The sequence below is a fragment of the Borostomias antarcticus genome, assembly GCF_949987555.1.
Source record: "Borostomias antarcticus genome assembly, chromosome: 28".
In the NCBI taxonomy this organism is placed as follows: Eukaryota; Metazoa; Chordata; class Actinopteri; order Stomiiformes; family Stomiidae; genus Borostomias; species Borostomias antarcticus.
The window spans coordinates 2,900,256-2,912,042 of NC_140261.1; the positions used below are offsets into that span (position 1 = coordinate 2,900,256).

General features: G+C 41.2%; 2 protein-coding genes across 2 annotated transcripts; both read left to right on the forward strand.

The window, feature by feature from the left end:
* The first annotated feature begins 3,987 nt into the window (after positions 1–3,987).
* LOC311326697 (uncharacterized protein) lies at positions 3,988–5,385 on the forward strand. The gene is made up of 4 exons (XM_084459635.1): positions 3,988–4,647; positions 4,755–4,871; positions 4,976–5,034; positions 5,215–5,385. Exons 1-4 carry the CDS (start codon positions 4,194–4,196, stop codon positions 5,332–5,334), a joined length of 750 nt encoding a protein of 249 aa, XP_084315761.1. The 5' UTR covers positions 3,988–4,193; the 3' UTR covers positions 5,335–5,385.
* A 2,254-nt stretch (positions 5,386–7,639) lies between these two features.
* Positions 7,640–11,096, forward strand: LOC311326638 (uncharacterized protein; the record flags this gene model as incomplete). Its single annotated transcript, XM_084459574.1, has 5 exons — positions 7,640–7,649; positions 10,009–10,386; positions 10,499–10,615; positions 10,720–10,778; positions 10,959–11,096. The coding sequence occupies 5 exons, from the start codon at positions 7,640–7,642 to the stop codon at positions 11,076–11,078; spliced, it is 684 nt and encodes a 227-aa protein (XP_084315700.1). The 3' UTR covers positions 11,079–11,096.
* Between the last annotated feature and the right edge of the window lie 691 nt (positions 11,097–11,787).

The following is an 11,787-nucleotide window of genomic DNA, read 5'->3' on the forward strand; positions in this document are numbered from 1 at the left end:
GATCGTTGTTGGTGCCGCAACAATCCAATCGTAGCGCAGAGAATGTGAGCCGGAGAATAGCCAGTCTGCGCGCTGGCCTGTGCGCATGCGTGCTGGAGCAAGTGGGGAAAGGCGTGTAAAGATCATATTACAGAGGCTAAAGACCCCGTATTTGAAAACCACAACAATGCCTCGCGTTGAGGAATCTCAACTGTCGATTCATCCAATCTGATTGATGAAAACAACCGTTTAGCGGCCGAAAATAGATTTTGAGAAACTGCATTCTCGGTGCCCCGATCACCGCCATTACATGGATATACTGGCTCGCGCTGGATTTTAAATTTCTTCTACAGGCCTCCGAACTACACAAAAGTGATCTCGGTGAGTCAAACTTACTTACTTATAATATGTCGTAAATAAGGTCCAGGTTGTCAAAAACGAGCATTGCCCTTTAAAGCTCTAGATGGAAACGCACGTTCACCGGCTTTATTCGAATTCATATTTTTAGCGATCCTCACACAATTCGATTGACAAGTGGATGGAAACATGGCTAGTGTCATAAGCTCAGACCCCAGGGGAGGGTCTCGCCAGCAGGGCGAGTTATGAACCTTTATCCATTCTTAAATGTTACTGTTTGTGTATTCGGTGTATCCTTTCCCTACCCTTGTCTGCATTGTATTTGGAGGGGCAAGACTGGGAGGGTCATTGTGGGTGGCCAAACCACTCTATATTGGGGATTTATTGTACTGCCCTTATTGTAGTGGGTATAACGGCGCTGTATGTAGCCTTTTTTGTGTTCAGAGTTGTTGTGTTCTCGCATGTTTGACTGTGACCTTTCACGTGTACCGAATGCATGTGTGATACATGTGTATAGCAGCACCTTTGTTTGTAGTGGGTTGCGAAGTTTTCGTGAAGTTTTACCATGAATCAATCCATGCTCAAATCCTGATTTATGCAGAATATATAATATCAAATCACAACACACTATTTACATATTTACAAAATAAAAACCGGGCCTACTTTTATCTTTGTGTGTGAAGCTGTTTCTAAAACAGACAGATAAGCAAACTAGAATTATCCAGTACATCATAGCTTCCTCTGACAACTTCCTTGTTAACATCCTGTGGCTTCACACACAGGCATGATAAGTGTGTTCTGAGTAAACAGCTCAAGTGCTGAGAGAGTAGTGTGGCCAAAAAATGAATGGAGGTGAATGGCCAGCCATGTTTGGGCGGCCCCTGGACCCACCCCATGATTCTGATCCGCTCCAAAATGTTATGGGTTCTAAGATGGCAGATGCTACACCCCTCCACCGAGTCTCATGAAAATCAGTCTTGTAGTTTTTGTGTAGTCCTAGTCCAAAATGAATGGAGGTGAATGGACAGATCGGCCCAGTCCCAATGTCCCCCCTAAACCCTCAAGCCCTGAGCCCTCACAGACTTATTGACGTCACCTGGCAAAGTGGTTGAGTGCGAGAGGCTGCAAGGGCTCGAATTGGTATAAAAAGGAATGGGACAGCACTTGTGACATCACATTACGTTGACGTGAAAACATACTTCTTACTATTGTGGGCGTGGGGCTTTTTTGTAAATCAATTTTTAAATTGTACATTAAAAATAATGAAACCAAAATAATTATAAGGCTACTTGTGCAGATAAGCAAGTCCAGCTGAAAACATGAAAACATATTTTGTTCTGTAACGTGAACGTTACGGTTGGTTGATCTGTCCGTGCTTGTTTATTGGCTGTTCTTCAGGTAACCCCGTGTTTCACGTCACGACGCTATGAACTGTGGGTAATTCCCTTGGGCTAAGTCTGCAGAAATGCAGACTTACGGGAAGGGGCCATAAAGGGCTCAAAATGGCTGCCGGAGAGTCCTCACGCACTTGCCGAGTTGACATTGGGACACCCCTAAGCCCTCGCGGACTTCGCGGACTTAAGTCTGCGAGTCTGCAAGGGTGGACATTGGGACTGGGCCATCCTCTCCAAAATTGCTAACAAATAAAAAAAACAAGATGGCCCATGGACCCGCCCTGCGATTCGGTTCCACTCCAGATTTTAATTTCACGTGAAGTTGGCTCTGCCCCCCACACACCAAATCTTCACATCTAGCCTCCATGACCCTAAGGTTATTGGCATAGGCTTGGAAGCCAATCACCATCAAGGTGGGCGTGGGCTTAAAGCAGGGTGTCTTCGCCCTGGACCAATTACTTTTTAGCTTTGATCCGGATGCCTTTGGGGACGCTTTGGCTAAGCGGCCAAGTTTTGCACCATTTATTTATGCCTGACTCTCCCGTGGAGTTGGGTTTGGCACACGTCCACCCCTAGGCTGGCAACCTTAGTTCCCCAGCAACACACACAGTTGGGAGCCTCAATGACCCTTGACCAATAAGTTATTGGCCCAGGCTTGGGAGCCAGTCACCATCAAGGTGGGCGTGGTCTTAAGCCAGCGAGTCTTCCGAATCGCATACTTCTACTTTTTACTACCAGTACGTACTACAGCTGCCCCAAGAAAGTATGTACTTTGTATGCAGTACACATACAATTGGAATTATTATTATTGTATATATGTCATATATTGTATATGGAGTATTGGTGTAACGATACACTAATCACACAATACAATACGATACACAATATTGGGTTGACGATAACGATACAATACGATACACTAAGGGCAGGTGTGAAGTGTTGCAGTAGTGCTGCTGTTCACACTTGTAGTACATTTCTCCACATTTCTACTCCACTCCACTTTGTGAATTTAGAGCTTAACTGTTGTAATACTGTATCATGCCTAAGCCATCAAATATATTTGGATAGTAGTCGTATTAGTTCTTTTGGTGAGCTCTGAATGATTGGCCTAGACAGTTACCAGCGTTGTGTTCCTTCACTGATATACAATAGACATATCACAATATAGTTTTTCACCTCAACGATACGTAGTGTCACGCTTTTGTATCACGATATATTGTGGCACGATATATTGTTACACCCCTAATATGCAGATAGACCATATTTACATAAAACCAATATGGAGGCCTGAACCTGAGGGAAGGCAGCTTAACAGAGGGACCACTTCCTATGTACAATTTGACTAAAATGGGAAACATCTTGGGAGCAGGTTATAATAATGGCCCAATTATAAGTGATCAATTATAAGATATCAGTGTTCCTATTTAGGATTTAAGACTAGGTAGTAATGATAGCTTTAGCGTATGCCCTGGAAATATGCTTGGCTTGGCTTGCATAGCTTGAGTTTTTTGGTAAAAGCCTCTTACTTCAATTGTTATGACTATATAAGCAGAATATCTAATTTTACAGGTTGAAAAAGGCTTCGTGGCCTATTGTACCCAATTATATTGTTGAGAAAGTAGGCTTTTGTAGGATACGTACAGTACAGCACAGCACTACACCTCATCATAGATACATCACCTACATGACACAGTGTATGTGTTACGCCAACCAATTAGGTTGTTTGGTAAATTTGTCAGGAAGTATCATATTTAAGCTAGCCTGCTAGCTAGCCTGTCAGGTCACTTGCTGACTGAAGACCTGCTTATCACTACATCCATTCATAACACAAGGCACAGTATTCTAGGAGGAGAGGACAACTGCAACTCTGGACACTGAGCTACAAACCAAGATGATTGGAATCAGGACTGTAATAGGTCTTTTTAATATGATATGTGAGTGCAAATTCCAAAATATCCAATGAACAAATTTAGTTGTTGTGATGGCATTCCATATGGAATTTAGTTTTTTTTATCATGTAAAATATTTTATTTTATATCTTAATGATACTCATCTAAATGTAGCCTATAACTTACTTTAAAATCTTATTTTACATTTTATTTTAGGTGTGATACGATGCAGCAAATCTCAACGACAAATCAAAGTGACAAAGGTTCAACTTGGTGACCCAGCAATTCTCCACTGTGTTTTCTCACAGTATGAATTTGAAAGGGGGATCGTTCATTGGTATAAGCAAATTATAGGAGAAACTCCTCAAGCTATTGCGAAATGTAAAAAATTTGGGAAAATTGAGATATTTGAGGAATTTAACAACGGACATTTCAAAGTGTCGCTGAATGCAAGTGGAACAGATCTTTCGATTCCAGAGACCTACCAAACAGATGAAGCTATTTACTACTGTGTGGTTTCCATTGACTACAGTACATATTTTAAAAGTAGTCAATATTTAATACTGGAAGGTAAATGTGCACATTCAAAAAGAATACATTCAACAAAAGTACCTTGCATTCCATAGTTGTTAATTCATTATATCATTCAGGTAAAAATCACCACCGACCTGACTACCAGACTGTGGTCCAGCAGCCAGTGTCTGAGCCAGTCCATCCAGGAGACTCTGTGACTCTACAGTGTTCTGTCCTCTCTGAGACCTGTCCAGGAGGACACAGTGTGTACTGGTTCAGAGCCGGATCAGGAGAATCCCATCCAGGAGTCATCTACACCCCTGGGAACAGGAGAGAAGAGTGTGAGAAGAGACCTGAGACTCCCTCTCCTACACAGAGCTGTGTCTACAGCCTCTCCAAGAACAACCTCAGCTCCTCTGATCATGGGACTTACTACTGTGCTGTGGCCACATGTGGGGAGATCCTGTTTGGTAATGGAACTAAACTGGATGTTGAAACTGAGTGGAACCTGTCAGGTAAGTTTATAGAGGTTCAGTCTCCTGAAATCTGTGATACACACTATGAAAGTTCAAATACTGTATACAGTATGATATAATTTATTTCATCAACTCTAAACTTTCAGAGACAACTCTGGTTGTGATCATCCTTGGCTTGGCAGTGGTGCTAGTCTTGTGTGTGCTTGTGGTTATCTTTCTTGCCTGCACCATAGCTAAACATCAATCCTGTGACCGTTGTAAAGGTATGTAACATGAACAAGTTACATGAAAAATATTACATTTGTTGACTAAATTGTCTTCCATGCTGAAGCCTGAACATTCCTGTTTTTCAATTTGTTTGACACAGTGACTTCCTCTCAGAAAGACGGACAGGACAAATCTCGGAGGGAACAGTCAGATTCTCAGGTATTTTTCGAATGTCTCCGATACAGTACTTTGGGTGACATCACAAATCTATCATGTTTTTTTCATGTACTTGAGGCTCACTTTGTTACACGGTAGCTTCAGAGGCAAATGTGACATGTGCCATCTTAACAACATGTGTGTTGCGTGGTCCAGTGATACAAGCTATGCTTTCCACCATAGGATGAAGATATGCTGAACTATGCAGCGCTGAATTTCTCAGAGAAGAGAACTCAAAGAGGAAGAAAGAAGCGAGGGGCACCACCACCTCAGGAAAGTGTGTACTCTGACGTGAGATGTTGAGATTTGAAATGATTTCCTCATGTCAGGTCAGGTTTAAATGAAGCTTAATATGTCCGCTGAAGAATTGTGTAGTTGGTTCAGTGATTTAAAGAAAACGATTTTAAACGTGTAGAATATGTGTAATATGAAATATTTTCTATCCTTTTTTTTTGTGTCTGTATCAGTGAATGCTGTTGGCTGATGTATGTTTTCCTCCAAACATTTGCTCAATAAAAACCTGCTCTGAATCTGGTGAGATGATTTAAACACGTCATGTCCCGTTAAAGAGTTAACTTTTCAGACAAAGTCAGTGTTTGTTGGGTCTTGACCCTCAAAGCAGATAGTTGATGCTGAAGGCAGGAAGGCCCAGCCTGTGTGTGTAACTGGTACAGTACCTCTGTCTACGCTGCTGGGCCAAAGAATTAGAACTAAATCATCATGCATCTGCAGCAGCAAATGGGAATAAAAAATAAACAATTAACATACAATTCATTGAAAATATTAGAATTTTTAATTGTAAGGGGATCAGGTTGACGTTTCACTTTTCCTCATTGCATGGGAAGAGTGATGAGTTTTGTATGAGAATTGTAAATTTGGAAGATAGTGAAAACCAGCATGGCTATTGTACAGTACCACATCCCACAAGCCTAAAAATAAAACATGTTTCATTTTCGTTGACATAACACCTCCGTTCAGTGATATCTATGGACCTTCCCCTAAATGACACCCAGCATATCATAGTGTTGCACCTTTGGACTCTTCCCAACATGGAAGTCACAAAGAAACATGAAAAAGAAGTCCATGACTGCACCTCTCAAGTTATCTCAGGTTTCTTATATTACTGCACATTGTTTCTTGTTGCAAACATACAGAGCATAGTTGATCTTCATACAGTACATGACACTCTAGTGTTTGTGATACCCAGGATCTCCAGAGTGAAGGAATGGGTACTTGGGCCGTCTGCTCCAAGGTTACAGATGACGCAGAGAGAAACAGGCAGTTTGTGCTGTTAAACACCACCACATGGGCAATGTGAACTGTGCAAAGGTAAATAGTAAATGTGAACTGTACATTGTACAATAGGTAAAATGGCCCTGTTCAACTATATAAAAGTTATAATATATAATCATTGTAAAAACACTATACAATATAACGTTTATTGTAAGCTTTGTCAGTTTATACTGACATCAGACATTGGATATTTATAATATATAAGGCGTACATGTAGTTTATGTGAGGGCAGCTATCTCTATATGAGGTTTACTGTGTGGCAATGGTAATCTTCAACCACTGCATTTCCACTTAACTAGCAAGGCTCACACAGGAAGACTGACCCGAAGCAGCATCAGCCTCGCTCTTTACTCAGAACACAACAGATCACTGCATCTTTGCGCACAGATCACTTGCATGTTTGTGCACCTTGGCAACAACACTAGCCCCTCTTGACTCAGAGCTTCCTCTGCAGACGGCACTCGCCACTTCAAAGCAGAGGCGTGAACTCTCCAGTGTGGAAGCAGACAATGTGTGAGAATGCACTGAAAGGTGTTGAAATACACCCCCTCACACACACACACAGACATACACCAGTCCTGGGCTCAGATCCCCTTCCCCTCACCCTAACCCGGGTCCGTATCCTTTTCCTACCCCGATCCTACCCCTGACCCCTGCCTCTATCTGGGCCCTGGCACATTCACGCACACACAGACATACACCAGTGTTTGCCATGTCTCTCCTATGATGTTATTAGCCTCTCTTACTCTGAAAATGTTATTTAATGTTATTTATTGCTTTATAAATGTTCTTAGCCGATAGACAAACATACTCCAGGAGCTTGCTCGATCGCCTCGTTGAGAGGGGTCAGGGAAGAATTTTTACAGCTCACTTATCTGGCCCCCGGGTGATTACTGTTTTTTTGCTTCCCTCTGGAATATGTAGGGGTGGGACGTCTGCCCACCTCCCTTGTTCTCTGTAAAGCGCATTGTGTTGCCTCTGGGTATGAAATGCGCTATACAAATAAAGGTTTGATTGATTGATTGATTGAAATAAAAAAAGAACCTTGATGAGAAATGACTGTTTGTCATCATTCTATACATCATGCATTTTCACTTGTAATGCTACATCCTTCTCAGGTCATGTCCCCAAACGTGTTGTGTGATCAGATCCACATCTTACGTGATAACGTAACACAATCCAGACTAGATAAGAATGTACATACAATATGTAGAAAAAAATAAAATGTTATGGGTTCTAAGATGGCAGATGCTACACCCCTCCACCGAGTCTCATGAAAATCAGTCTTGTAGTTTTGGTGTAGTCCTAGTCCAAAATGAATGGAGGTGAATGGACAGATCCTCTCCAAAATTGCTAACAAATAAACAAACCAAGATGGCCCATGGACCCGCCCTGCGATTCGGTTCCACTCCAGATTTTAATTTCACGTGAAGTTGGCTCTGCCCCCCACACACCAAATCTTCACATCTAGCCTCCATGACCCTAAGGTTATTGGCATAGGCTTGGAAGCCAATCACCATCAAGGTGGGCGTGGGCTTAAAGCAGGGTGTCTTCGCCCTGGACCAATTACTTTTTAGCTTTGATCCGGATGCCTTTGGGGACGCTTTGGCTAAGCGGCCAAAGTTTTGCACCATTTATTTATGCCTGACTCTCCCGTGGAGTTGGGTTTGGCACACGTCCACCCCTAGGCTGGCAACCTTAGTTCCCCAGCAACACACACAGTTGGGAGCCTCAATGACCCTTGACCAATAAGTTATTGGCCCAGGCTTGGGAGCCAGTCACCATCGAGGTGGGCGTGGTCTTAAGCCAGCGAGTCTTCCGAATCGCATACTTCTACTTTTTACTACCAGTACGTACTACAGCTGCCCCAAGAAAGTATGTACTTTGTATGCAGTACACATACAATTGGAATTATTATTATTATTATTATTATTATTATTATTATTGTATATATGTCATATATTGTATATGGAGTATTGGTGTAACGATACACTAATCACACAATACAATACGATACACAATATTGGGTTGACGATAACGATACAATACGATACACTAAGGGCAGGTGTGAAGTGTTGCAGTAGTGCTGCTGTTCACACTTGTAGTGCATTTCTCCACATTTCTACTCCACTCCACTTTGTGAATTTAGAGCTTAACTGTTGTAATACTGTATCATGCCTAAGCCATCAAATGTATTTGGATAGTAGTCGTATTAGTTATTTTGGTGAGCTCTGAATGATTGGCCTAGACAGTTACCAGCGTTGTGTTCCTTCACTGATATACAATAGACATATCACAATATAGTTTTTCACCTCAACGATACGTATTGTCACGCTTTTGTATCACGATATATTGTGGCACGATATATTGTTACACCCCTAATATGCAGATAGACCATATTTACATAAAACCAATATGGAGGCCTGAACCTGAGGGAAGGCAGCTTAACAGAGGGACCACTTCCTATGTACAATTTGACTAAAATGGGAAACATCTTGGGAGCAGGTTATAATAATGGCCCAATTATAAGTGATCAATTATAAGATATCAGTGTTCCTATTTAGGATTTAAGACTAGGTAGTAATGATAGCTTTAGCGTATGCCCTGGAAATATGCTTGGCTTGGCTTGCATAGCTTGAGTTTATTGGTAAAAGCCTCTTACTTCAATTGTTATGACTATATAAGCAGAATATCTAATTTTACAGGTTAAAGAAGGCTTCGTGGCCTATTGTACCCAATTATATTGTTGAGAAAGTAGGCTTTTGTAGGATACGTACAGTACAGCACAGCACTACACCTCATCATAGATACATTATCTACATGATACATTACCCACATGACACAGTGTATGTGTTACGCCAACCAATTAGGTTGTTTGGTAAATTTGTCAGGAAGTATCATATTTAAGCTAGCCTGCTAGCTAGCCTGTCAGGTCAGTTGCTGACTGAAGACCTGCTTATCACTACATCCATTCATAACACAAGGCACAGTATACTAGGAGGAGAGGACAACTGCAACGGGGGACACTGAGCTACAAACCAAGATGATTGGAATCAGGACTGTAATAGGTCTTTTTAATATGATATGTGAGTGCAAATTCCAAAATATCCAATGAACAAATTTAGTTGTTGTGATGGCATTCCATATGGAATTTAGTTTTTTTTTATCATGTAAAATATTTTATTTTATATCTTAATGATACTCATCTAAATGTATAACTTACTTTAAAATCTTATTTTACATTTTATTTTAGGTGTGATACGATGCAGCAAATCTCAACGACAAATCAAAGTGACAAAGGTTCAACTTGGTGGCCCAGCAATTCTCCACTGTGTTTTCTCACAGTATGAATTTGACATGGGGATCGTTCATTGGTATAAGCAAATTATAGGAGAAACTCCTCAAGCTATTGCGAAAATTACATTTGGGGAAATTGAAATATTTGAGGAATTTAACAACGGACATTTCAAAGTGTCGCTGAATGCAAGTGGAACAGATCTTTCGATTCCAGAGACCTACCAAACAGATGAAGCTGTTTACTACTGTGTGGTTTCCATTGACTACAGTACATATTTTCAAAGTAGTAAATATTTAATACTGGAAGGTAAATGTGCACATTCAAAAAGAATACATTCAACAAAAGTACCTTGCATTCCATAGTTGTTAATTCATTATATCATTCAGGTAAAAATCACCACGGACCTGACTACCAGACTGTGGTCCAGCAGCCAGTGTCTAAGCCAGTCCATCCAGGAGACTCTGTGACTCTACAGTGTTCTGTCCTCTCTGAGACCTGTCCAGGAGGACACAGTGTGTACTGGTTCAGAGCCGGATCAGGAGAATCCCATCCAGGAGTCATCTACACCCCTGGGAACAGGGGAGGAGAGTGTGAGAAGAGACCTGAGACTCCCTCTCCTACACAGAGCTGTGTCTACAGCCTCTCCAAGAACAACCTCAGCTCCTCTGATCATGGGACTTACTACTGTGCTGTGGCCACATGTGGGGAGATCCTGTTTGGTAATGGAACTAAACTGGATGTTGAAACTGAGTGGAACCTGTCAGGTAAGTTTATAGAGGTTCAGTCTCCTGAAATCTGTGATACACACTATGAAAGTTCAAATACTGTATACAGTATGATATAATTTATTTCATCAACTCTTTTGTAAACTTTCAGAGACAACTCTGGTTGTGATCATCCTTGGCTTGGCAGTGGTGCTAGTCTTGTGTGTGCTTGTGGTTATCTTTCTTGCCTGCACCATAGCTAAACATCAATCCTGTGACCGTTGTAAAGGTATGTAACATGAACAAGTTACATGAAAAATATTACATTTGTTGACTAAATTGTCTTCCATGCTGAAGCCTGAACATTCCTGTTTTTCAATTTGTTTGACACAGTGACTTCCTCTCAGAAAGACGGACAGGACAAATCTCGGAGGGAACAGTCAGATTCTCAGGTATTTTTCGAATGTCTCCGATACAGTACTTTGGGTGACATCACAAATCTATCATGTTTTTTTCATGTACTTGAGGCTCACTTTGTTACACGGTAGCTTCAGAGGCAAATGTGACATGTGCCATCTTAACAACATGTGTGTTGCGTGGTCCAGTGATACAAGCTATGCTTTCCACCATAGGATGAAGATATGCTGAACTATGCAGCGCTGAATTTCTCAGAGAAGAGAACTCAAAGAGGAAGAAAGAAGCGAGGGGCACCACCACCTCAGGAAAGTGTGTACTCTGACGTGAGATGTTGAGATTTGAAATGATTTCCTCATGTCAGGTCAGGTTTAAATGAAGCTTAATATGGCCGCTTAAGAATTGTGTAGTTGGTTCAGTGATTTAAAGAAAACGATTTTAAACGTGTAGAATATGTGTAATATGAAATATTTTCTATCCTATTTTTTTGTGTCTGTATCAGTGAATACTGTTGGCTGATGTATGTTTTCCTCCAAACATTTGCTCAATAAAAACCTGCTCTGAATCTGGTGAGATGATTTAAACACGTCATGTCCCGTTAAAGAGTTAACTTTTCAGACAAAGTCAGTGTTTGTTGGGTCTTGACCCTCAAAGCAGATAGTTGATGCTGAAGGCAGGAAGGCCCAGCCTGTGTGTGTAACTGGTACAGTACCTCTGTCTACGCTGCTGGGCCAAAGAATGAGAACTAAATCATCATGCATCTGCAGCAGCAAATGGGAATAAAAAATAAACAATTAACATACAATTCATTGAAAATATTAGAATTTTTAATTCTAAGTGGATCAGGTTGACGTTTCACTTTTCCTCATTGCATGGGAAGAGTGATGAGTTTTGTATGAGAATTGTAAATTTGGAAGATAGTGAAAACCAGCATGGCTATTGTACAGTACCACATCCCACAAGCCTAAAAATAAAACATGTTTCATTTTCGTTGACATAACACCTCCGTTCAGTGATATCTATGGACCTTCCCCTAAATGACACCCA

Bases quoted from the DNA above. Each gene is read 5' to 3' on its own strand.
- LOC311326697 (XM_084459635.1), top strand. From the start codon at position 4,194: ATGTGCACATTCAAAAAGAATACATTCAACAAAAGTACCTTGCATTCC. The intron at 4,648-4,754 runs GTAAGTTTATAG...CTAAACTTTCAG, and splicing joins AACTGAGTGGAACCTGTCAG to AGACAACTCTGGTTGTGATC. The intron at 5,035-5,214 runs GTATTTTTCGAA...TTTCCACCATAG, and splicing joins GGGAACAGTCAGATTCTCAG to GATGAAGATATGCTGAACTA.